Source organism: Narcine bancroftii, chromosome 3, assembly GCF_036971445.1.
Source record: "Narcine bancroftii isolate sNarBan1 chromosome 3, sNarBan1.hap1, whole genome shotgun sequence".
In the NCBI taxonomy this organism is placed as follows: Eukaryota; Metazoa; Chordata; class Chondrichthyes; order Torpediniformes; family Narcinidae; genus Narcine; species Narcine bancroftii.
In genome coordinates this window covers 325737934-325762999 of record NC_091471.1, presented here as the reverse complement: position 1 = coordinate 325762999, position 25066 = coordinate 325737934, and the positions used below count along the sequence as shown (strand labels likewise).

At 46.3% G+C, this 25066-nt stretch overlaps 1 protein-coding gene across 1 annotated transcript in view; it reads right to left on the bottom strand.

Moving 5' to 3' along the window:
* LOC138759116 (microphthalmia-associated transcription factor-like) overlaps positions 1-3518 on the bottom strand; it is a 37589-nt gene extending 34071 nt beyond the window's left edge. The window contains exon 1 of the mRNA XM_069929053.1: positions 2813-3518. Coding sequence (XP_069785154.1) covers positions 2813-2910 — 98 coding nt within the window. The 5' untranslated portion in view covers positions 2911-3518. The remainder of the gene's footprint in view (positions 1-2812) is intronic.
* Positions 3519-25066: the final 21548 nt, after the last annotated feature.

Genomic DNA, 25066 nt, shown 5'->3' with positions numbered 1-25066 from the left:
GGCCAATTTTGTAGAAATGAGAAAGGATCTCGGAAGAGGGAATTGGGATGTTGCTTTTGGGCAAGCATGTGTTCAGTAAGTGGAAGGCCTTCAAAGGGGAAATTTGGAGAGAGCAGAGTTGGCATGTTCGTGTCAGGATTAAAGGCAAAGTTACCAGGTGCAGGCGATCCTGGTTTTCAAGGGATATTGGTGGTCTGGTGAAGAAGAAGAGGGAGGTGTGTAGCAGGTACAGGCAACAAGGAAGCTAATAAGGTACTAGAAGATTATAGAGAATGTGAGAAGACGTTCAAGAAGGAAATCTTGAAGGCAAAAAGAAGACACGATGTTGCTTTGGCAGATAATGTGAAGGTAAACCCGAAGGGCTTCTACAAGTATATTAAGAGTAAAAGGATAGTAAGGGACAAAACTGGTCCCCTAGATCAGAGTGGTCATCTATGTGTGGAGCCTCACGAGATGGGTGAGGCTCCACACATAAACAGTCTTTTTGCATCAGGAAGTTGGCACAGTGGATAAAGAAGAAAATAGTAATGGAAGGGAACAAATGTAGATTTGAAAGAGGAACAGGTGCTTGCTGCCTTACAGCGAATAAAGGTAGATAAATCCCCCTGGGCCTGACAAGATATTCCCTTGGACCTTGAGGGAGACAAGCGTAGAAATCGCAGGGGCTCTGGCAGAAATATTTAAAATGTTCTTAGTCATGGGTGAGGTGCCGGAGGATTAGAGGGAAGCTCATGATGGTTCCGTTGTTTAAAAAGGGTTCCAAAAGTAAACCAGGAAATTACAGGCTGGTGATCCTGATGTCAGTAGTGGGTAAATTATTGGAGGGTGTTCTGAGAGAGCAGATATACTTGGATGGACAAGGGCTGATTAAGGAGAGTCGGTATGGCTCTGTGCTTGATAGGTCGTGTTTAATGAATCTTGCAGAGTTTTTCGAGGAGGTTACGAAGAAGGTTGATTGTGGATGCTGCCCACATGGACTTTAGTAAGGCCTTTGACAAGGTCCAGAAGGTTCAGACACTAAGTATCCATGGAGAGGTTGTAAAGTGGATTCGACATTGTCCGTGTGGGAGAAGACAGAGGGTGGTAGTAAATGATTGCTTCTCAGACTGGAGGCCTGTGACTAGTGGTGTGCCTCAGGGATCAGTGCTGGGACCATTGTTGTTTGTTGTCTACATCAATGATCTGGATGATAACGTGGAAAATTGGATCAGCAGGTTTGTAGATGACACAGAGTTTAGAGACGTTGTGGACAGCGAGGAAGGTTTTCAAAGCTTGCAGAGGGATCTGTACCAACTGGGAGAATGGGCCAGTAAACAGCAGATGGAGTTTAATGTAGACAATTGTGAGATGATGCATTTCGGAAGGACCACCAAAGTAGGACGGACACAGTAAACGGTCGGGCACTGAGCAATGCAGAGGAGCAGAGAGATCTGGGGATACAGAGACATAATTCCCTGAAAGTGGCGTCGCAGGTGGACAAGGTTGTTAAGAAAGCTTTTGGCATCTTGGCCTTTATAAATCAAAGTATTGAGCCCAGGAGTTGGGATGTTATGTTGAAGTTGTTTAAAACATTAGTGAGGCCAAATATGGATTGTCTGCAGTTCTTGGGGCCCAACAACAAGAAAAATATCAATAAGATCGAAAAAGCACAGAGAAGATTTACTCGGATGTTGCCTTGTCTTTAGGAACTGAGTTACAGGGAAAGGTTAAACAGGTTTGGACTTTATTCCTTGGAGCAAAGAAGAATGAGGGGAGATTTGATTGAGGTTTGCAAGGTTATGAGGGTAATAGACATAGTGGATGTGAGGAGGCTTTTCCCACTTAGATTGGGGGAGATAAATACAAGGGGTCGTAGATTTAAGCTGAAGGGGGAAAGGTTTAGGAGGATCATGAGGGGGAAGCTCTTCACTCAGAGAGCGATGGGTATGTGGAACGAGGGTTGTGAACATGGGCGCGATCGTGAGCTTTAAGAATAACTTGGATCCATACATGGATGGGAGAGGCCTGGAGGGTGATGGAGTGGGAGCAGGTCAGTGGGACTAGCAGTATGATGTTTTTGGCACAGACTAGAAGAGCTAAATGGCCAGTTTTCTGCATTATTCTATGGACTAGATGGGCCAAAAGGCCTCTCTTGCGTTGCCGTTTGAATCGCAGGGAAGCTCCATGTCTGCGGGCAGGTGCGACCAGAACTTGGGGTCAAAGCGGGGTGGGGGGGAGAAAGAGACAGAGAGGAGGGACCGAGAGAGGAAGAGAAAAAGGTGAGAGAGAGAGAGGAGAGCAGAGATAGAGAAAAGAGATAGAAAGGGTAGGAGAGAGGGGGAGTGAAAAGGGAGTCATGAGGAGTTGAGGGCCAAGGGGGAAGTGTTGAGACATTCCACCCTCTCTTGCACTCACCCTCCCCACTCCACTCACCTCACCATCTCACTCACCCCTGACCAGATCTCTCTCCTCTCTCTCCTGTCTAGACAGCCCTCCTCTCCTCTCCAATATATCTCTTCACCCTTGCCCATTCTTACTCTCCCCATCATCCTCGCCCTCCACCCTCATCCTCGCCCTCCACCCTCATCCATTCTCCCCACCCATCCACATCCATCCCTGTACTCCCATTCCACTCCGACCCCTCCCTCATCTCCACCACTCCATCCCCACCTCCTTCCCTAATCCCTCTACCCTCCCTTACCCTCTCCCTTCCTCCTCATTTCTACCCCCCTTCCTTCCCCTCCTCCCTCATCCGCTTCCCCTCATCATCCCCTCCACCCACCCTCCTCCCCAACCCTCTCCTTCCCCACCCCCTTCCCCAGTCCCCTCTCACCTGAGCAAGTTGACGAGTTCCGCACTGCAATCCACCACCACGTACAGGTTCTCCGAATCCTTCCCGGGACCAGTGGGAACCGACGGGTCATCCGACATGTCCGCGCCGGGACGGGGCCGGATAGGGGAAGGGAGCGGAGGGGTGGCAAAATGGGAGTGAGGCGACGGAGAAGGGGAGGGGATGGAGGTGGAAGGGACGGAGGAGAGGAGGGATGGAGGAAGGACAGGTCAGGGAGGAAACGGAGGAGGGGTTGCCTCCCCTACAACCCCCAGGAGAAAGATGCTGCAGCCAACGGTAACGCCACGCAAACGCCCGCCGCGGTGATTGACTGGGGGGTCCCGGGACGTTCCAACGATGATTGATAGGAGGTTCTCCGGAATTTGCAACAGTGATTGATGGGCAGCCCTGGTCTCGCAGTGATTGACTGGGGGACCCAGGACGTTGTAACTGGGGCCAACGCCTCGGTGATTGACAGGGGGCAAGGGTCCTGGGAGGTTGTAGCTCTGATTGACAGGAGGGCCCGGTTCCAAAGGTGATTGACAGGGGGCTCCTCAGACGTTCTCACTGGGGCCAACGCCACAGTGATTGACAGGTAGTCCCAGGACGTTGAGCGGTGATTGACAGGCGGTCCTGGCGCCGCGGTAATTGATAGGGGTTCCAGGAAAGTTGCAACCGGCTCCGACAGCCGAACCAGAGCGGATGAAGATGGAAGAGGGGGGGCTTAAAAAAAACAAATGAGTCAGCCCCCTTGCTGCCCGGAGCGGACCAATCAGGAGCGTGTGTTCGAGATTGACGGGGATGCGCTGGCCAATGGAAGGGCGCCGGGAGGCCGGGTCAGGCTGGGGATTGGCCGGTGGGACGGGGAGAGTCCCAGCTCCTGCGGAAGGGAGGAGGGGGGATGGAAACGTCCCGTCTTTTAAAGGGGCGGCTAACATTTCCGGGGATGTTTGTGTGCGGCAGAAAAACGATCCCCCCCCCCCCCCCCACCCGTGGTGCGGACGGCAAGGGGAAGGAGAGAGGGAAGGTGGGAGGAGAGGAGGGGAAGGAAAGAGGATCAAGGGTGAGGGAAGTGAGAAGACGAGGGGAGAGGTGGAGGGGAAAGGGGGTGAGAGGTAGAAGGGGATAGAGGAAGAAGGGGTAGAGGGGAAGGGGTTAAGGTAAGGGTAGAATGGTGAGGGCGAAGGGGTAGAGGGTGAGGGGGAAGGGTAGAGGAGTAAAGAGGTGAAGGGGAAGGGGTAGGGATGAGGAAGAAGGGGAGAGAGAGGAGGGGTAGATGGGGTAGGGGTAGAGGGGAAGGGGTGAGGGGGAAGGAGTAATTGTTAGTAAAGGTGTAGAGGGGAAGTGATAGTGGGGAAAGGGTGAGGAGTAGAGGGGGAAGGGTTAGAGGCAGAAGGGGAGGAGGGCGAGGAAGAGAGAAAGGCAATGGGAGAGAGGAGGGGGGAACTGCAGAGGAGGATGAAAGGGGGAGAATGGGAAGTGGAGGAAAGAAGATAGGGAAAGGGGAGAAGAGGGGAGAATGGGAGGAAAGGGAGAGGAGGGAGGGGGAAGGGGAGAGGGAGGGGCAGAGGGAATTGGGAGGGAGAGAAGGGGAGGAGAGGGTTGAGGAGGTGAAAGGGGAAGGGCGGGAGAAAGGGAGAGGAGGGGGAGGGGAAGGAAGGGGATAGGGAAGGGAATGGGAAAGAAGGAAGCTTAGAGGAAAATGGAGGGGTTGGGGAGGAGGGGAGGGTTAAGGGAAGAGAGGGTGAGGGAGCAAGGGTAAGGAGAGAAGAGAGGGAAGGGGAAGAGAGGAGTGAGGGCTGGTGAGCAGTGGAGAGAGGGGGAAGGAGAGGAGGGGTAGAAGTGAGGGAGGAAGGGAAGGGGAGAGAGGAAAGTGGGGTGGGAAAGATGAGATAATGGGAGAGGAGAGGTAGAAAATGAAGGGCATGGGGAGAGGGATGCGAGAGAGGGAAGATAAGGAATGGGAGCATGAGAGGGAAGGGGAAAGCGGGAAGGGAAAAGAGGGGAGAGCAAAGAGCAGGGAAGGGGAGAAGAAGAGGGAAGGGGGGAGAGGGGGGGGTTTGTGTGTGTGCATACTGTTACGAGCCCAGAGGACCCCAAAACCAAGCAGCAACAGATATTCACCAAGACAAATGGTTACTTAAACAAAAGTTGCCTATAATTTAAACATGAAAATAGAATCAAACTTCAACTTATCTCTATTGACTTACTTAACCCCCTTCTAATTCTAAGCACATATGTGTGTAATGTGTGTGTAAGTTCAGAAAAGTTCTTTGATTCACAGTCCTATCTCACTTCTCATTCCTCCAAGTTCACTGGTTGCAGGCAATTTTTATACTGTGCACAGAATTTAACATTTATGAAGTTCACCAGGCTTTGGTGCTTGAAAGGTAAATGGTTACCACTCAGGAAGGTTCTTGTTGATTTTCAGAGTTGATTTGTTGTATGCTGGACACCTACAACTGATTCCTTTTAATCTGCCACTTCAGTGTCTTGCCGAAGAAATTTGTCCCGAAGAAATTTGTCTCAGGGTTCTCCAGATGATAACCTCTTTCCTTCAGGTCACCACAGAGTTCCTTTTTGTTTCACTTATTTCAAGTGAAACATTAGACAGCCAGTCCTCTCCTCTTGCATGAGCCACAAGGGATTTGACTCGGCTGAACACAGCACTCACAACCCGCCTTTCAAATGGGGTTTTTCACAAGCTTTCCAGCTTGTCCTGTTCCAGTCCCAGCTGTTGTTGCTGACTTTAAAACTGTCGAACTGACCTCTCTCTGAGAGAAAGCCTGTTTGACTCTCTCTGCTTGCAAAACCAAATGACTCTCCTAGAACAGCAAGTTCCACTCCAGACAGAATGCGACTCCGACAAGTTCTTTCAGTTGTTGCCTTTTTGGAAACAACAATCCTTTAATGAAGTCTCTTCGGCACTTTCCAAATCTCTGGGGCCGATATGTCCAGCATGAGCAGGGGTCCAGTATTTTAAATAAGATCTGTTTTTGAAGTATTTGTATGTGACCTAAACTAAAAAATCTGCTCCAATTTATCTCCCAAAAACATATCTATATACTGTCACAATACGCGTGCGCTTGTCTGTGTGTATATGTGTGCATGTTGGAGTCAATGTGTTTATGTTGGTGAGTGTGTGTATTGGTTAGTGTCTGTGTTTTGGTGAGTGTATTCCAGAGTGTGTCTGTGTGTTGGTGAGTGTATGTGTGTTGGTGAGTGTGTGTCTGTTGATGAGTGTGTATCTGTTTGTGAGTGTATCTGTGTTGGTGAGTGTGTGTCTGTGTTGGTGAGTGTGTGCCTGTGTTGGTGAGTGTATCTTTTGGTGAGTGTGTTTCTGTGCTGGTGAGTGTATCTTTTGGTGAGAGTATACCTTGGTGAATGTGTGTGTGTGTTGGTGAGTGGTTGTTGGTGAGGTTGTGTCTATGTGGGTGAGTGTGTGCCTGTGTTGGTGAGGGTTTGTCTGGTTTGGTGAGGGTGTGTGTTGGTGAGAGTCTATCTTGGTGAGTGTGTGTGTGTGGGTTGGTGAGTGTGTGTGTTAGTGAGAGTGTGTATTGGTGAGTGTGCGTGTTGGTGATTTGTGTGTTGTTGAGTGTGTCTGTTGGTGAGTGTATCTGTTGGTGAGTGTATCTTTTGGTGAGTGTGTCTGTGTTGGTGAGTGTGAGTGTGTTTGTTGGTGAGTGTGTATCAATTGGTGAGTGTGCATCTGTGTTGGTGAGTATGTATCTGTTGGTTAGTGGGTATCTGTGTTGGAGAGTGTATGTGTGTTTGTGAGTGTTTGTTAGTGAGTGTGTGTGTGTGTGTGTGTCTTGGTGAGTGGGTTACAGTGTTACTGAGTGTAACCTTTGGTGAGTGTGCATCTGTGTTGGTGATTGTGTTTCAGTATTGGTGAGTATGTTTCTGTGCTGGTGAGTGTGTGTTGGTGAGTGTGTACATGTGTTAATGAGAATATGTGTGTGTTGGGGAGTGTGTGTGTGTTGGTGAGTGTGTGCATGTGTTGGTGAGCATGTATCTGTGAGTGTGTGTTGATGATTGTTTCTGTGTAGGTGAGTGTGTTTCTTGGTGATTCTGTATCTTTTAGTGAGTGTGTGTCTGTGTTGGTGAGTGTGTGTCTGTGTTGGTGAGTGTGTGTGAGTTGGAGAGTGTGTATATGTATTGGTGAGTGTGTGTCTGTGTTCATGAGTGTGTGTCTGTGTTGGTGAGTGAATCTTTTGCTGAATGTGTATCTGTGCTGGTGAGTGTGTGCCTGTGTTGGTGAGGTTGTGTCTGGTTTGGTGAGGGTGTGTGTTGGTGAGAGTCTATCTTGGTGAGTGCGTGTGTGTGTGTGTCTTGGTGAGTGGGTTTCAGTGTTGCTGAGTGTAACCTTTGGTGAGTGTGCATCTATGTTGGTGATTGTGTTTCAGTATTGGTGAGTATGTTTCTGTGCTGGTGAGTGTGTGTTGGTGAGTGTGTGCATGTGTTGGTGAGCGTGTATCTGTGAGTGTGTGTTGATGATGGTTTCTGTGTTGGTGAGTGTGTTTCTTGGTGATTCTGTATCTTTTAGTGAGTGTGTGTCTGTGTTGGTGAGTGTGTGTCTGTGTTGGTGAGTGTGTGTGAGTTGGAGAGTGTGTATATGTATTGGTGAGTGTGTGTCTGTGTTCGTGAGTGTGTGTCTGTGTTGGTGAGTGAATCATTTGCTGAATGTGTATCTGTGCTGGTGAGAGTGTGTCTGTGTTGGTGAGTGTGTGTCTGTGTTGGTGAGTGTGTGTGAGTGTTGGTGAGTGTGTGCCTGTGTTGGTGAGGGTGTGTCTGGTTTGGTGAGGGTGTGTGTTGGTGAGAGTCAATCTTGGTGAGTGTGTGTGTGTGTGTGTGTGTGTGTGTGTGTGTGTGTGTGTGTGTGTGTGTGTGTGTGTGTGTGTGTGTGTGTGTGTGTGTGTGTGTGTGTGTCTTGGTGAATGGGTTTCAGTGTTGCTGAGTGTAACCTTTGGTGAGTGTGCATCTGTGTTGGTGATTGTGTTTCAGTATTGGTGAGTATGTTTCTGTGCTGGTGAGTGTGTGTTGGTGAGTGTGTATCTGTGTTGGTGAGTGTGTGCATGTGTTGATGAGAGTATGTGTGTGTTGGGGAGTGTGTGTGTTGGTGAGTGTGTGCATGTGTTGGTGAGCGTGTATCTGTGAGTGTGTGTTGATTGTTTCTGTGTTGGTGAGTGTGTTTCTTGGTGATTCTGTATCTTTTGGTGAGTGTGTGTCTGTGTTGGTGAGTGTGTGTCTGTGTTGGTGAGTGTGTGTGAGATGGAGAGTGTGTATATGTATTGGTGAGTGTGTGTCTGTGTTCGTGAATGTGTGTCTGTGTTGGTGAGTGAATCTTTTGCTGAATGTGTATCTGTGCTGGTGAGAGTGTGTCTTAGTTGGTGAGTGTGTGTCTGTGTTGGTGAGTGTGTGTGAGTGTTGGTGAGTGTGTGAGTTTGTTGGTGAGTGTGTGTGTTGGTGAGTGTGTGCCTGTGTTAGTGAGTTTGTGTGCATTGGTGACTGTGTGTCTTTGTCGCTGAGTGTGTATCTTTTGGGGTATGTGTCTGTGTTTGTGAGTGTGTATCTATGTTGGTGAGTGTGTTCTGTTGAGTGTGTTTCTGTATTGGTGAGTGTGTGTCTGTGTTGGTCTGTGTGTATCTGTTGGTGAGTGTATGTTGATGAGTGTCTTTCTGTGTTGGTGAGAGTGCGTCTGTTGGTGATTGTGTGTCTTTTGGTGAGTGTGTGTCTGTGTTGATGTGTGTGTGTTGGTTAGTGTGTATCTGTGTTGGTGAGTGTGTGCATGGGTTAATGAGTTTCTGTGTTGGTGAGGGTGTGTCTTGGTGAGTGTGTGTGTGTGACAGTGAGTGTTTGTAATGTGTGTGTGTCTGTGTTGGTCAGTGTGTATCTTTCAGTGAGTGTGTGAGTGTTGGTGAGTGTGTGTGTTTGTTGGTGAGTGTGTGTGTTGGTGAGTGTGTATCTGTGTTGGATGAGTGTGTATGTGAGTTTATGTCTGTGTTAGTGAGTTTGTGTGCATTGGTGAATGTGTGTCTTTGTTGCTGAGTGTGTATCTTTGGGAGTATGTGTCTGTTTGTGAGTGTGTATCTATGTTGGTGAGTGTGCTTCTGTGTTAGTGAGTAAGTATCTGTTGGTGAGTGTGTGTTGGTGAGGGTGTATCAGTGTTGGTGTGTGGGAGTCTGTGTTGGTGAGAGTGTGTCAGTGTTGGTGAGTTAATCTTTTGGTGTGTGTGTCTGTGTTGGTGAGTGTGGATGAATTTGTGCTTTTGATGGTGAGTGTGTGTGCGTTGGTGAGTGTGTGTTTGGTTTGATGAGGGTGTGTGTTGGTGAGAGTCTATCTTGTTGAGTATATGTGTGTTGGTGAGTGTGTGTGCTAGTGAGAGTGTGTATTGGTGAGTGTGTGTGTTGGTGAATTGTGTGTTGTTGATTGTGTGTGTGTGTTGGAGAGTGTGTGTCTGTTGATGAGTGTGTATCTGTGCTGCTGAGTGTGTATCTATTGGTGAGTGTGTATCTGTGTTGGAGAGCGTGTTTCTGTGTTGGTGGGTGTCCGTGTTGGTGTGTGTATGTGTGTTGGTGAGTGTGTGTGCCTTGGTGAATGTGTGTCCATGTTGTTGAGTATATATCTGTTGGTGAGTGAGTGTTAGTGACTGTGAATATGTGTTAGTGGGTTTATGTGTGTTGGTGAGTAAGTATCTGTTGGTGAGTTTGTGTATGTTGGTGAATGTGTTTCAGTGTTGGTGTGTGTATCTTTTGATGTCTGTGTTGGAGAGAGTGTGTCAGTGTTGGTGAGTTAATCTTTTGGTGTGTGTGTGTCTATGTAGGTGAGTGTGGATGAATTTGTGCCTTTGATGGTGAGTGCGTGTGTGATGGTGAGTGTGTGTTTGGTTTTATGAGGGTGTGTGTTGGTGGGTGTCCGTGTTGGTGTGTGTATGTGTGTTGGTGAGTGTGTGTGCCTTGGTGAATGTGTGTCTATGTTGTTGAGTCTATATCTGTTGGTGAGTGTGTGTTGGTGACTGCGAATATGTGTTAGTGGGTTTATGTGTGTTGGTGAGTATGTATCTGTTGGTGAGTGTGTGTGTGTTGGTGAATGTTTTTCAGTGTTGGTGTGTGTATCTTTTGCTGTTTGTGTCTGTGTTGGTGAGAGAGTGTCTGTTCTGGTGAGTGCATCTTTTGGTGAGTGTGTGTCTGTGTTGGTGAGTGTATGTTTGTTGGTGAGTGTGTGTCTGTGTTGGTGAGTGTGTGTGCATAGGTGAATGTATGTCTATGTTGTTGAGTTTGTCTCTGTTGGTGAGTGTGTGTTGGTGACTTAATCTGTTAGTGGGTGTATGTGTGTTGGTGAGTGTGTCTGTGTTGGTAAATGTTTCTTTTGGTGAGTGTGTGTCTGTTCTGGTGACTGTGTTTCTGTGTGGCTGAGTGTGTTTCTGTGTTGGTGAGTGTATCTTATGTTGTAAGTGTATCTTGGCGAGTGTGTGCATGTGTTGTTGAGAGAGTCTGTATTGGTGATTGCATCTTTTGGTGTGTGTGTGTGTCTGTCTTGGTGAGTGTGTTTGTGTATTGGTGAGTATGTATCTGTTTGTGATTGTGTGTGTATATATGTTGGGGATAGTCCATCTTGGTGAGTTGTGTTTGTGTTGGTGAGTGTGTATCTTTTTGTCAGTGTGTGTATCTGTGGGTGAGTGAGTTTCTGTGTTGGTGAGTGTATGTGTGTTGGTGAGTATGTATCTTTTGGTGAGTGTGTATCTGTGTTGGTGAGTATGTATCTTTTTGTAAGTGTGTGTTGGTGAGTGTGTATCTGTGTTGGTGAGTGTATGTCTGTGTTGGTGAGTGTGTGCCTGTGTTGCTGAGTGTATCTGTTGGTGAGTGTGTATCTTTGTTGGTGAATGTTTGTCTATCTTGGTGAGTGCGTTTCTGTGTTGGTGACCATGTATGTGTTTGTGAGTGTGTGTTATTGAGTGTGCACCATTTCATCTGATGCAAGGATCGACAAAGAGATAGACAACAGACTCGCCAAGGCAAATAGTGCCTTTGGAAGACTACACAAAAGTGTTTGGAAAAACAACCACCTGAAGAAACACACAAAGATCCGCGTGTACAGAGCCGTTGTCATACCCACACTCCTGTTTGGCTCCAAATCATGGGTCCTCTACCATCACCTACGGCTCCTAGAACGTTTCCATCAGCGCTGTCTCCGCTCCATCCTCAACATTCATTGGAATGACTTCATCACCAACATCGAAGTACTCGAGCTGGCAGAGTCCACAAGCATCGAATCCATGCTGCTGAAGAACCAACTGCGCTGGGTGGGTCATGTCTCCAGAATGGAGGACCATCGCCTTCCCAAGATCGTGTTCTATGGCGAGCTCTCCACCGGCCACTGAGACAGAGGTGCACCAAAGAAGAGGTACAAGGACTGCTTAAAGAAATCTCTTGGTGCCTGCCACATTGACCACCGCCAGTGGGCTGATATCGCCTCCAACCGTGCATCTTGGCACCTCACAGTTCAGCGGGCAGCAACCTCCTTTGAAGAAGACCGCAGAGTCCACCTCACTGACAAAAGACAAAGGAGGAAAAACCCAACACCCAACCCCAACCAACAAATTTTCCCTTGCAACCGCTGCAACCGTGCCTGTCCCGCATCGGACTTGTCAGTCACCAATGAGCTTGCAGCAGATGTGGACATACCCCTCCATAAATCTTCGTCCGTGAAGCCAAGCCAAAGAAGAAAAGATCTGTGTTGGTGAGTGTATGTCTGTGTTGGTGAGTGTGTGTGTGTTGGTGAGTGTGTGTGTGTTGGTAAGTGTGTGTGTGTTTGTGAGTGTGTATCTGTGTTGGTGAGTGTGCATTGGTGAGTGTATGAGTGTTGGTGAGTGTGTGTTGTTGAGTGTGTCTGTTGGTGAGTGTGTATGTGTGTTGGTTAGTGTGTGTCTATGTTGGTGAGTGTGTGTATGAGTTTGTGTCTGTGTTTCTGTGCTGGTAAGTGTGTGTGTTGGTGAGTTGCATCTGTGTTGATAGTGTGTGTGTGCATTGGTGGATGTGTATCTGTTTTGGTGAGTGTGTATCTGTGTTGATGAGTGTGTTTCTGAGTCGGTGTCCTTTGGTGAGTGTGTGTCCATGAGTTGGTGAGTGATTGTTGAGTGTGTGTTTTTGAGTGTCTGTGTGTTGGTGAATTTGTGTCTGTGTTTCTATGTTGGTGTGTTTGTGTTTCTGTGTTGGTGAGTGTGTGTTGTTGAGTGTATGTGTGTTGGTGAGTTTGTTTCTGTATTTCTATGTTGATGAGTGTGTGTCCGCGTTTATGTGTTGATGAGTGTGTTTCTGTGTTGGTGAGTGTGTTGTTGATTGTGTGTTGTTAAGTGTGTGTTGTTTAGTGTGTGTTATTGAGTGTGTGTGTTGTTGAGTGTGTGTCTGTGTTGATAATTGTGTGTCCGTGTTGTTGAGTGTGTATGTTGGTGAGTGTGTGTCTGTGTTGGTGAGTGTTTGTCTGTGTGTGTGTGTGTGTGTGTGTGTGTGTGTGTGTGTGTGTGTGTGTGTGTGTGTTCATGAGTGTGTGGTGTTTGAGGACTGATTTCCACACTCACCCTGGCCCCCTTCCCCACCAACCACAGAGGTGCAGATTGGGGAAGGATAAGGTTCAGATCCCCACGTCCTTGGCTCCTACTGTGATGGGTTCAGTCATGGTGGGGAGTAGTTCCTCGTTACACTGGGACATTCATGCCAAACCCTTGCACCCCACATTTAAGCAAAAATAAATTTACGCACTGTGCCCTTCAATGCCTCTACGTCAAGAGAACATGTGTGGAGAACACAGAACATTCCAATGCAGTCCAGGCCGTTCGGCCCACAATGTTGTGCCGACCCATATAAAACTACTTAACAACAATGTCTCCCTTCCCTCTCTAACACCCACAACCCTCTGTTTTTCTTCCATCTGCGTGCCTCTCTCCGACCGTTTAAAGTCAGGGGAACACGACCCAGTCCTCATCAAGGGGTCGGTCGTGGAAAGTGTCGAGAACTTCAAATTCCTGGTGTCAACATCTCCGAGGATCTGTCCTGGAGCCTCCACTTCGATGCCATCACAAAGAAGGCTCGCCAGTGGCTAGACTTAGTGAAGAGTCTGAGGATATTAAATACGTCACTGAAGACCCTTGAAAACTTCTCCAGGTGGACTCCAGAGAGTGTTTTGGCTGGTTGCATCACTGCCTGGTACCAATGCACCAACTCTCAGGACAAGAATAAACTCCAGAGGATCATTAACTCTGCCTGTGACATCACAGGCACCAGACATTGCTCCATCGAGGATGTCGCCATGAGGCAGTGTCTTAAAAAAGCAACCTCTATCCTCAAGGACCCCCCCCCCCCCCACCCCACCCAACCCATGCCCTCTTCACTTTGTTACCATCGGGGGAAAAGGTCCAGGAGCCTGAAGACGAGCACTCAGCGGCACAAGGACAATTTCTTCCCCGCTGCCATCAGATTCCCGAATAATGAATGAACCACAGACACGGCCTGACTTTAACTTTTCCTGCACTAGATTTATTTATTTTATAATCTATCTATTTATTTATTTATTTGTTTGTTTTATATAAATGTTTGCTTTGCCATGCTGCTGCAGAACGACGAATGTTGTGACTTGTTCCTGACGATAAATCCTGATTTTGATTCCTATCCAATGAACACCCTCTTCTCCCTCCAATCCTTCCCCATTCCCCCCAGTCTTTGAAATTCAGACGTCCATCTCTTTTTCACTTGTACCTTAAGTATTCACTAAGGAGAAGGATATCGATCTGTGTAAAGTCAGGGAAATCAGTTGGGAAGTTCTGGAAATGACGATGACTAAAGAAGAGGAAGTTCTGGTGCTTTTAAGGAAAATAAAGGTGGAGAAGTCTCCAGGGCCCTGACAAGATATTCCCCAGGACCTTGAGGGAGGTTAGTGTAGAAATGGTAGTGGCTTTGACGGAGATATTTAGTACTGGGAATGGAGTTGGAGGATTGGAGGGTGACTCATGTTGTTCCATTTGTTTAAAAAAGGAGCCAGCAGATAATCTAGTAATTATAGGCCCGTAAATTTGATGTCAGTGGTGGGTAAGTTCATGGAAAGTATTTTAGGAGATAGTATATTTGGATGGGCAGAGTTTGACAAACCTAATTGGATTTTTTGAGGAGGTAACTTGGAACATTGATGAGGTTAAGACAGTGGACTTTAGTAAGGCCTTTGATAAGTTTCCTCTGGGAAGGTTCAATCATTAGGTATTAACATGGATTCAACAATGGTCAAATGGGAGATAACTGTTTGTCAGATTGGAAGCCTGTGATGAGTGGTGTGGCTCAGGGTTCAGTATTGGGTCCATTACTATTTGTCATATACATTAACGATCTGGCTGATGGGGTGGGAAATTGGATTAGTAAGTATGTGGAGCTGTGTACAGTGAAGAAGGGGTTCAAAACTTGCAGTGGGATTTCGGCCAGTTAGAAGAGTGGGCTGAAAGATGGCAGATGGAGTTTAATGCTGATAAATGTGAGGTGTAATAATTTGGTTGGGCTCATCTAAATAGGACAAATAGGTGAATGGTTGGGCATTGAAGAGTGCAGTATCGGAAAAATATCAACAATTTGGAGAGAGTGCAGAGAAGATGGACTAGAATGTTGCCAGGGTTACAAGGTCTAAGTTATAGGGAAAGGTCTTTATTCTTTGGGGCATAGAAGGTTGAGGGGGGGATTGGATTGAAGTGTTTAAAATTATTAGGGGTAATAATAGAGAGGACTTGGAGAGGGTTTTTCCTTTAAGGTGGAGATACAAACAAGAGGACATGAGTTAAGGAGCAAATGTTTTGGGGGAATGTGAGGAGGGATTTCTTAACTCAGAGAGAAGTGGGTGTGTGGAATGAGCTTCCGGATGAAGTGGCAGAGGCAAGCTCAATATTAGCAATTAAGTAGAAGTTGGATATGTACATGGACGGGGAAGAGATGGAGGGTTACAGGTTGGAGTGTCGGTCAGTGGGGTGAGGTGGGGGAAAGTGTTTGGCGTGGACTAGAAGGGCCCAGTTGACCAAGTCTCTGTGCTGTAATTGTTATATGATTATGGACTCTGACCTGAAATATCAGTTATATATCTTTACCTCCTAGGGATACTGTGAGACAGGCCGAGTTCCTCCAGTGTTTTGGGGCTTTTAGGCCTGTTGAAGGAGCCGACGGTGTTTGAAGGTAGAATCCTGAGACTGTAGAAGCCTGTGCCCAAGATGGCAGTGGCCATGATGGATTGCATACTCTGGGGGAATGGTGGACTGGCGCAGGACACCAGAAAACAGGGAAAACATGCCTTGTTGAGAAGGAGAAGCAGAGGAGACGTCTTCAGGAGAGTGAAAGGATCTGGTCTGGACAGAAGACCTGGCTGAGCCTTAAAAATCTGAGCTGACCCATTTGTCCACATATTCACAGATATTCGCTGCGCGTGGTCCCACCTGTTTCAAACTGGCATATATCGTACCAGAGCGCAGTAACCTGCCAGTAGCACTTACATCAACAGTGATGAAGTGTTTTGAGAGGCTTGTGATGAAGCAGATTAGCTCCTGTCTGAGCCGTGACGTGGATCTGTTCCAGTTCACCTATCGCTGCCGCAGGTGTACAGCAGATGCCATCTCACTGGCTCTACACAAAGCCCTGGGACACCTGGACAGCAAAGATGCATCAGGATGTTCTTTAACGACTGCAGTTCAACATTTAACACCATCGTCCCCTCAAAACTGATCAGCAAACTCCAAGACCTGGGACTCTACACCCCAACTCTGTAATTGGATCCTGGATTTCCTCACTTCCAGACCACAATCAGTGAGGATTGGTAAGAACATCTCCTCCACAATCTCCATCAGTACTGGAGAACCACAGGGCTGTGTTTTTAGCCCCCACTCTACTCACTTTACACCTATGTCTGTGTATCTCGGCTCGACAATAACACCATCTACAAATTTGCCGACGATTCCACAGTAGTGGGTTATATAAAGGAAGGGGATGGGTCATTGTACAGGAGGGAGATTGAAAATGTGGCTGAATGGGGCCCCACAACAACCTCTCACTCAATGTCACCAAAACTAAGGAGCTGATTGTTGACTTCAGGAAGGGAAAGCCAGAGGTGCTCAATCCAGTGATCACTGGGGGATCAGGGTGAACACATTTAGGTTCTTGGAGGATCGTTCCTAGACCCAACGCACCAACGGCATCGTGATGAAAGCCCGTCAGGCCCTCTACTTCCTCTGCAGTTTGCGGAGGTTTGGTTTGACACCAGAAACCCTGGCAAATTTCTACAGAGGTGAGGTGGAAAGTCTGCTGACCGGCTGCATCATGGTCTGGGAACTCCAATACCCCTGACTGTAAAGCCCTCCAAAAGGTAGTGGACACAGCCCAGGACATCGCAGGCAAAACCCTCCCCACCATCGAGATTATCTACAGGGAACGCTGCTGTCGAAGAGCAGGAGAATCATCAACGATCCACACCACCCAGCACATGCTCTGTTCTCGCTGCTGCCGTTAAGAAAGAGGTGTAGGTACCACAAGACTTGCACCCCCAGGTTCAGGAACAGCTGCTCCCCCTCCACCATCAGACCCCTCAACAACAAATTCAATTGGGGACTCATTTAAGGACTCGCACTTGGGCACTTTGGTGATTTTATTCTCCTCTCTGTATTGCAGTAAGTTTGTTTACATTTGGTATCTGTTTACATATTTACACTGTGTGCAGATTTTTGCACTGCCAATTAGTGGTAATTCTGCTGTGTCCACAGGAGAAAGGGATCTCAGGGTTGTATGTAATGTCATAATCTTATAGACCTCTATTAAGTCTCCTCTGATCCTTCTACGCTCCAAAGAGAAAATCCTCAGCTCTGCTAACCTTGCCTCATGAAACCAGGCAACATCCTAGTGAATTTCCTCTGCCCCCTCTCCACAGTTTTCACATCCTTCCTGTATTGAGGTGACCAGAATTTAACAGAAGACTCTAATTGTGTGGTCACCTAACTACAGGAAAGATATCAATAAGATAGAAAGAGCGCAGAGAAGACTACTGGGATGTTGCCTGGGCTTCAGGAACTGATTTGCAGGGACAGGTTAAACAGTTAGGAGTTTATTCCCTGGAGCGTAGAAGAATGAGGGGAGATTTGATCGGGATATTTAAAATTATGCGGGGAATAGACAGAGTAAAGGTAGGTCGGCTTTTCCCCACTGACGATATGGGATGAAAGGAAAAAAGTTTAGGGGGAACATCTTCCCTCAAAGAATGATGGGGAGGGAGGGGGTGGAATGAGTTGAAGTGTGAATACAGGCTCAATTTTAACATTGAAGAATTTGGACAGGTACATAGATTGGAGGGGTATGAAGGGATGGGGACTAGGTGCAGGTCAGTGGGACCAGGCAGATTAATGGTTTGGCACAGATTAGAAGGGTCGAAGGGTCCTGTTTCTGTGCTGTAATGTTCCATGATGTGGTCTCACTAGAGATTTGTTGAGCTGCAACATGACCTCACGGCTCTTGAAAATCCCCCGACTAATGAATCCCAGCAGCCCATAGACCTTCTTAACTATCCTATGATCCTGCGTGGTGACCTTGAGGAATGTAGCCCAAGGTCCCACTCTGTTTCATTAGTATTTGATCAGATCTGATCGGGGAGACTGGGTGCAAACTGGAAGATCATTATGTCGAGTTCTCTCTTTCTCAATAGCCTGTCCCATTCCCTTGCCGACGTGTCCGCCTGTGGCCCCATGCACGGCAGGACTGAGACCGCCTTCCATTGTCTCCCTCACCCACATCTAATCCCTTATAAGGCCCTTTCAAGTTGCCTTGTAAAATGGGGTTAACCGGGCAATTTACTAGGTTGAAGACCCAAAAGCAGGGCTACTTGAAAAGGCCAAACCAGGCAAGGCCAGTCAAAATTCACCCAGATCCAGGTGGCCAGAGGACCCAATAAACCTTACCCGGGGTATTCTCCTCTGCCTATTTAAAAGGGAGAATGGCCAACCCGGTTAGTCTGAAACCATAAATGGAAAGGGGACGAAAAAGACACGGGGAACAGGGGATTCCCAGTGGCTGAGCGACGTGTCACCATGTCATCACGAGAAGGGGGCATGAGATAATGAACCCCTTTCAAACTCCAGCACCTAGGAGGCCCTCCTGGGACCCGGGTCCAATTACTGAGACAAAGGTGCTGGAAGCAACTTTCAAATTAAATTAACCCATTAAATTGCCAACCCAGCGATTTAAAGGACCCCCCCCCCCCCCCCCCCCGAGATGACACGTCATGTACTCACCGGAAGTACCATCAGGTGTTCAGATGCTAGCTGCTGCAGGGATGCACGTAAGTGCTGATGTCTCCAGAATAAGTGGGTTGGCAATTTTCCTTTCCAAACCGGCCACGGGCAAAATCTATCTGGGTTCCCTGACTACCTCTGAGGCAGGTTGGGGGACGGTTGGATTCCGACGGGATTTGACCTGGTCAGACCCTTTCTAACAGCTGCGTGACTGGGGCGCCAACAGGTTTTACATGGCAGTTGAAAGGGCCTGCAGGTTAAACAGGTTCGGACTTTATCCCCTGGAGCATAGAAGAATGAGGGTAAATTTGATCGAGGTATTTAAAATGATGAGGGGGTCAGACAGAGTAAATGTAGGTCGGCTTTTCCCATTGAGAGTCGGTGAGATACAGACCAGGGGACATGGGTTAAAGTTGAAAGGGGAAAGGTTTAGGGGAAATGTCTTCCCACAGAGAGTGGTGGAATGAGCTAAAGTGGTGAATGCGGGCTCAATTTTAACACTGAAGAATTTGGACAGGTACGTCGATGGGAGGGATAGTAACTGGGTGCAGAACAGAGGTACATGCAGAATAATAGTTCGGCACAGACTAGAAGGGCCAAAGAGCCTGTTTCTGTTCTATGGTTCTAAATATACATGCAGTAAAACCCCCCGGTATCTGGAATTGAAGCAACCAGCAGCTTCAAGCAACCAGCAAAATAAAATCAAGGCAAATAAATGTAAACATTTAAATAAATAAGGCTAAAATAATTGGTTAAAAATACACGATTAAAATTGTAGAGTAAATGTTTTCTGAAGTAACACAGAAATCTGGGAGGAGTCACGTGATGGAGTAGTGGCCGGACGGTGAACTCCAGCCCTCTCCAGAAAAGTCGGGAAAAACAAAGGAAAACACAAAGGCACAGAAATAAAAGTTACAGAAAAGTGAGTATAAAGGTGGAAAGAAGATGGCGACAAAAAAAGAAAAATCGAAAGCAACGGTAAGAAGAGAGGAAGAGAGGACAAAAGAGGAAAAAGGTGAAGGCCTTACCTGTCCGAAGAGGCCTGCTGCGGAGAGAGAAACCCGCTCCCTCAGGTCGGTAAATAATGGACTACAAAAATGGCTCGCAGAGCCGAGTAAAAGTGCGCAACCGCGCATGCGCGATACTTCGCGCATGCGCGATGCGAATGATAAAAAACACACCAACGGGAGGGGGGACCAGCTGGGGAGTCGATCTCCACAGCCGGCAACGACAGCTGCAGAACACCTGCAGCAAGAAGAGACCACAGAAGACAATAGAAACAAGAAAGAAGAGGAGGAAAGGACACCAAAGAAACAACAGATGGTCAACCCAGAGGAAGAAGAAGAGGAAGAGTACAGTGAAATAGAAGAAGAAAAGAAAGGCAAGGTAAAGGATATACTTGCTCTTATTAAAGGATACATGGAGTCATTTAAAGAATGGCAAACACAGGAATTTAAGGATTTAAGAAAAAGAATAAACAACACAGAAGAGAAAATAAATAAAATGGAGATGACCTTAACAGAAATGGGAAAGAAAATGGACAAGATGGAAGAGCGGGCAGTAGCAGCAGAAATGGAGGTAGAAGACTTAAAAAAGAAATTGGAGGAATCTAATAAAAAAACTAAAGAGACACAAGAACTACTAGCTCAAAAAATAGATACAATGGAAAACCATAACAGAAGAAATAACATAAAGATAGTGGGCCTTAAGGAAGATGAAGAAGGCAAGAATATGAGGGAGTTTATAAAAGAGTGGATCCCTAAGACCCTAGGATGTCCAGAACTACAGCAAGAAATGGAAATAGAAAGGGCACATAGAGTATTGGCCTCTAAACCACAACCACAACAAAAACCAAGATCTATTGTAGTAAAATTCCTAAGATATACTACAAGAAAAAAGGTACTGGAGAAGACAATGGAAAATGTAAGAGAGGGCAACAAACCACTGGAGTATAAAGGGCAAAAAATCTTCATTTATCCAAATATAAGTTTTGAACTCCTAAAGAAGAGAAAAGAGTTCAATACAGCAAAGGCGATTTTATGGAAGAAAGGGTATAAATTTATACTAAAGCATCCAGCGGTATTGAAAATATTTATTCCAGGACAACAAAACAGACTATTCTCGGATCCAGAAGAAGCACGAAAATTTGCAGAACAATTACAAAAATAGACTGAGGGAGGAAGACGGGTAATGAGAGTTAAAATGATCACGATTGATATGTATGTGGGTAAAGACAAAAATAGACTGAGGGATGAAGACGGGTAATGAGAGTAAAAATGATCACGATTGATATGTATGCGGGTAAAGAGGTATAAGAGTGAATAGAGACAATGAGCATACATGAATGTATCTGTACTTAGAGGAAAATATAGATAGTATAGACAAGAATTAATAAGGGAAGGTAATGGAATAGAGAGAATAAGGAGGGAATTAAAAGAGTGACCTTTGTGACATGAAAAGTGAAATCTTTTCTGGGGGAGGCGGGGTGGGGGGAAATAGCGGTCACTGCAAAATCAGTTGACGCTTGCGAGTGGATTCGCAAATCCAAATGGAGAGGGGAGATGTGGTTGTCCGACAAGGGATAAAGGACAACTCAGGAGGTGAAGGGGAGATTGGGGATAAATAAGATAGAAATAGGAGAATAAGGAAAATGTTGGATGTTGTAGGAATGTTGTCTTATAAAGAGTTGAAAATAAGAAAACAAATGGAAAAGGAGGAAAGGTAATGATGGAAAAACGGAAAGAGAAGATAAACAAAATATAAAAGGGCTACGCTGAACTATATGTCTTTAAATATTAATGGAATACATAACCAAATTAAAAGGAAGAAACTACTAAATTTAAATGAATAAATGTATTCCATTAGAAAAAATAACATATAGGTTAAGAAATAATATTGAAATATTCGAACAAGTATAGGAGCCTTACATTAAATACAATAGCGAAAACCTACCGGGGACAAACATTACCTAAGTTGATGGAAGGAGAAGGAAAGAAAAGAATGGACTCAGTAGAATTTCTGGTGTAATTTTGTTGAATGACAACATTGTCTGACTGGCTTAATGCAACCTAGATTGTATACCTAAAATGGATGAGAGGGGGGGGTGGGGGGGTGGTTTGGGAGGAAAGGGGTGGGGGGGAGAAAAAGTCACTGTATATGTGTGAAAAAGAAATAGTGTATATCATGGCTAATGTGATTTATGGTGTGAAAAATAAAAAATTTTAAAAAAAAGTAACACAGAAATCTCTGGTGGTGGGAGCAAATATTCAGCCTTGGTCGGGCTTGGGTCGCAGCAGATGTTTGAATAAAATGGCGTCGCCCAGGATGAGGAGCTGGTTGATACCGCTTACTGTTGGGGGGGGGGGGAGGAGACTCTCTTAAAGTGTCTCCTTAATAAGAAACAGTGAAGATGGCAGAGCTGCGGGAGCCGCTGGTGCAGACCCGTGGTGGGGGGGGGGAGGTGGGGGAAAGAGATACGGTGCTCCCACGGGGTCCAGCCGCCCAGTCGACTGCCGTCAGCTCCCTTGGGCTTGGAATGGCCCTGTGTAGGGGAGCTGACAGGGGTTCGAGTTGAAATCCCATGATTGTGGGGTCTGCGCCCAAGATGGTGGTGCCTGTTCATTGGCAGAGGCCACGGGAGGGGCTGCAGACTCCGGGGTCTAGAGCAGGGTTGGAGATGGGAGGTTCACCACCCCCCCATCTGAGAAGGAGAAGTGGAGGAGATGACCACGCTGTCAGACCAGCGAGGAAGCTCTGCGGCTGAGGGACCAGTGCGTGCGGCGGGGCTGCTGGCGACTCGAGGTGAGGAATCTGCGGAGGCTGCTTGAGACTGGCTGAAGGGGTACCAGGTATCAGAACAGGATGTGAGGAGGGGCCGAGGGTGCTGAAGGGTCCCTGACCATGTCGGAGGTTTGAATCTGGAGCTTGGGTTTGGACTGGACTCTGAGCTGCGGGGGCGCAGGAGGCTAATCCACAAACACTCAGTGACTCTGGGGGGGGTGGGGGAAACTCTCTTTTTCTTCTCTTTCTCTGACTGTAAGAGCCGTTTCAGGCAATTCCTGCTGATGGCAAATCTGTCTGCCTTCCAGCAGGGAAAAAGAAATGTTATGAGTCTCCCTAGTCAGAGGCTTTATCTGTAAATTGGGGGAGGTGGGGGGGTTTGATTAATTATCTGTAACATTATTGTTCCCCTTTCAGGCAGATCCATGGAGAGGGAAGAACCTGTAGATGCAGCCAAGGTTAAATGTTTTCAAAGAATGTGACAGAAAATGCTTTTAGATATTCATGTGAGTGAACTTTGTTCAGGGGGCGGTGTTGGAGACAAGAGACAACAGGATCTTTGTCAGGCACTATTAGACAGGTGGAGGCCCATCATCTTTGTCTGTAAGGGGCCCCAGGCAATTTCTGCTGATACCCAATCTTTACTGCAGGCTGGAAGGAATTCTGCTGATATTATATTTTAAGCTTTGTTCCCTAGAACAATGAAATGAATTTTGACTCATGGTTCCTGCAGACGTTTGGGTTTTACTCTTGAATTTTGGACATGGGAAATGGAGGGTGGGCGCTGCAGGGGAACCACCGAGCAGCTGTTCGAGTAGGTTAATGGGGCGGCACGAGACTGTGGGCCAAAGGGCCTGGACTCTGCTGTCCATTTCTACGTTCTGCATTATTGCAAATTTTGGCCCAATAAACTGCAAGCGTTGCAGAATCAGGATTTATTGTCATGAACGTCACAAAAATCATTGTTTCGTGGCAGCATCACAGAGCGAATGTTCACATAAACCACCATACAAACTAATGCACAAAAAGACAAAGTCAGGCCATGTCTGTGGTTCATTGATCATTCAGGAATCTGATGGCAGTGGGGAAGAAGCTGTCTTTGTGCTCATCTTTAGGCTCCTGGACCTTTTCCCTGATGGTGTAATGATAGTGATCATGGTTGCAAAGCAACTAGCAATGCCTTACTGTTTGATTAGAATTGGCTGCCAGCAGGGGCTGACACACAGTATGTAGATCTGTAATGGAGACTTGCAGCCTCATGCCTTCCTCATGGTGCTGTTTACATCAACTTTAAAGTAAAGAACCTCTTCCTTCATCCATGTGTTGTCTAAGAACTCACACATACGAATGCAAGATGAAACATGGTGTCAGAAGTGGGATCAAGGAAATGCTTTAAAAGGTAAAATCTAAAGTCAGCAACTGATCAGTGAAGAGAAGCTAACACAGTAAAAAACTGAAGGATTACATCCACCAGTGAAATTTCAGCTGACAGGTAATGTGGCTGAAAATTGGAACAGATTTAAACAGGATTTTGGATTGTATTTAGTGGCAGTCAGAGCTGACGAGAAAAGTAATAAAGTGAAAGCGTCAGTTTTCTTACATGTCGTGGGTCATGAAACCCTGGACGTATATAATAACTTCACATTTGCTGGTGAAGCAGACAAAATGAAATTGGAAAAAATAATGGAACAGCTTGAGGCGTACTTCATCCCTTAACGTAACGTGACGTTTGAGAAGCATGTTTTATAAAATATATTCAAAAAAGAGAAAAAAGTATTGATCAGTATGTGACTGAATTGAGAAACAGAAGCAAAATTTAGTGGACTGACCGACTCGCTGATAAAAGACAGACTTGTGTGTGGTATTCCAGATAATAATCTAAGGGAAAGATGGCTAAGAGAGCAAAATCTACACCTGGGAAAAGACATAGCACTCTGTAGGGCTACAGAAACTGTAAAAACGCAAGCAAAAGTGCTGTTCAGTGAAACTACAAAAAGCACACCAAAGTGGAAAGAGAGGCGAATAAAACTGAAAGGGACAATCGAAAGCCATGTTGTCGATGTGGTACACAACACCTACCAAAAAAGTGTCCAGCATATGGTAAAACATTCTATATGTGCAACAAAAGCAACCATTATGCCCATTGCTGTAGGAACCAAGTGCAACATAGCAAGGTTCATACAGTAGGTGAAAGGGATATAGTGAATTCTATGTAGATGTTGTGACTGAAAACAAGAAAGAAAACAGAGAATGGGTGTTGAGATTAAAAGTGAATGACATATACATTTCAGCTAAATTGGATACAGGAGCACAAATTAATGTAATATCAGAGACTGATTTTAAGAAGATTAGATCCAGACTAAAAATGTATGGAATGAAAATGAAGGTGACAGGATATTCAGGTAACGATATACCAGTGCAAGGAGAATGCATGGTCAAAGTGAAACATTAGGACAGAGAGCACATGCAAACATTCATTGTGGTACCAAAGGATGTACAGGCCATACTAGGTTTAACAGCTTGTGAGAAACTGAACCTGGTAAAAAGAGTCCTCATTGTGGAAAGTGAAGGAGAGACAGTCTATGATGAACTCATGAAAGAGCACAATAACCTATTTCAGCGTCTAGGCTACCTTCCAGGAGAACACACAATCAGAGTGGATAAACGTGTGCCACCGAATATACACCCATGCAGAAAAGTTCAATTTGCGCTTCAAAAGCAACTAAAAGCAGAGTTGGACAGGATGGAAAATCTGAATGTGATCCAAAAGATAGATGAACCAATAGACTGGGTGAGTTCACTCATTGTTGTGGTCAAAAAGAATGGAAAGCTTAGAATTTGCCTGGATCCAAGAGATATAAACAGAGCAATAAAGAGAGAACATTTTAAGCTTCTGACGTGTGAAGAAATCATGTCACAATTTGCAAATACAAAGTTTTTCAGCAAGTTAGATGCATCATCAGGATTTTGGCAGTTAAAATTGGATGAAGCAAGTTCAAGACTGCACGTTCAATAGTCCATTTGGCAGATACGGATTCCTAAGGTGACCATTTGGAATTCCCTCAGCTCCTGAAGTGTATCACAAAACTATCCATGTGGTCTATGAGCACCTGGACGGAGTTGATACCTCAATGGATGACATCATCATCTGGGGAACCATGATGAGAGCCAAAGGAAAGTCCTGG